The 1,306-nt window shown below is 59.3% G+C and overlaps 1 protein-coding gene across 1 annotated transcript; it reads left to right on the top strand.

Moving 5' to 3' along the window:
* Window positions 1–401: 401 nt before the first annotated feature.
* EMIHUDRAFT_254362 (hypothetical protein) lies at window positions 402–1,257 on the top strand (the record flags this gene model as incomplete). The annotated part of the gene is made up of 2 exons (XM_005779375.1): window positions 402–425; window positions 829–1,257. Coding segments are annotated over 2 exons (453 nt in total), but the record flags the coding sequence as incomplete, so codon positions are not given.
* Window positions 1,258–1,306: the final 49 nt, after the last annotated feature.

Below are 1,306 nucleotides of genomic sequence, written 5' to 3'. Positions count from 1 at the left end.
GCAGCTGGTGCGGGCGGCGCGGGACGGCCATGGGGCGCCAGCACAGGGCAGACGCACATGGGCACAGCTCTGAAAGGCGCTGCGCGTGTTTGCGTGCGCGCGGGGACGTACGCGCAGTTTTCACGCGGTGTGCCTGGAGAAGGGCATGAGAGGCGCCGGCCGCGCGTGTATTGGCGTGTGGGAGTTCGGAGTATGCCCGGAGGGCGTGATGGTGCCCGAAGGGCGGTCCTCCATGCGGAGGTGAACCTTTTCAAAAAAGAAAAGGTACGCGAACGCGTAGTACTCTGCTACCCCTCGAGGCTGTACACACAGTGGGGGGGGAGGGTGCGCACAGGCCACAGCCATGCATACCAGATACGGCTCTTTACCACCGGGGGAAAATGCATTCGAAAAATGCAATAATGCATAGCGGCTTGCACACCGGCGTAGAGCCGGCCGCCATCTTCATTATTAGGCGCCATCGAACCGGAAGTAGGTCGTGCCCTTGACAGACAGAGCTCAAGCCACCTCACTATACCCCGGCCGCGTGCACTCACTGTAAGGTGGACTCGTATCGCTTGGAGCCAGAGCAGCTACCTAGCCTCTCCCGAGTACACGGCACGAGCACGTTCCTGGAATGTTCCTGTAACAATTTTCCTTTTTGTGTTTTCGTTTTGTATTAGCAGCAGAACCGATTTTAACTTCTCACACACGCGCGCCGCCGGGGCTCGTGCCTCAAATAGGGAGCCGAATATGAACACGCTCGCACCAACCGTCGTTGAGCCGCTGCTGCGGCCGCCGCCTCCGACCTCGCCACCACCTCCTCCTCCCTCGCACACATCCCTGCAGGGCCATTACGTCACCGAGCGCGTGAAGAACGCGGTTGATGGCTGTGTGAACGTTTTCGTTGACGCCGGTGCCAGCATAGGTGTTCACACGCGATTCCTCTTTGAGCCGGCATTTTACAACGACTCCAAGTTTGTTGCCGTCTTCGATCGCGTCTTTGGTGTCGACAGAAACCTCACTTGCTCGCTCGGCTTTGAGCCCAATCCGATACACAAGGCGCGCCACGAAAAGATGCAGCGCGTGTATGCTCGGATGGGCTGGAGGTACACGTTCTTCCCCATGGCGCTGGGAACGGCGTCGGAGGAGCTGGTCTTCCACGAGAATGGAGATTTCGAAGACAACGGCAAAGACAATGAATACTGGGGCTTCGGCGTGACGAACTTCAACGAAGCCTTCCGGGGGGCGAGCAACCGCACGGGGCAGAACCCGACGGTGCGCGTGCCGTCGGTCTCCTTTGACGAGATTCTTTCTCAGATCTCCC

Source organism: Emiliania huxleyi (genome assembly GCF_000372725.1).
Source record: "Emiliania huxleyi CCMP1516 unplaced genomic scaffold EMIHUscaffold_2306, whole genome shotgun sequence".
Classification (NCBI taxonomy): domain Eukaryota; phylum Haptophyta; order Isochrysidales; family Noelaerhabdaceae; genus Emiliania; species Emiliania huxleyi.
This window is presented reverse-complemented; position numbering and strand designations above follow the sequence as displayed.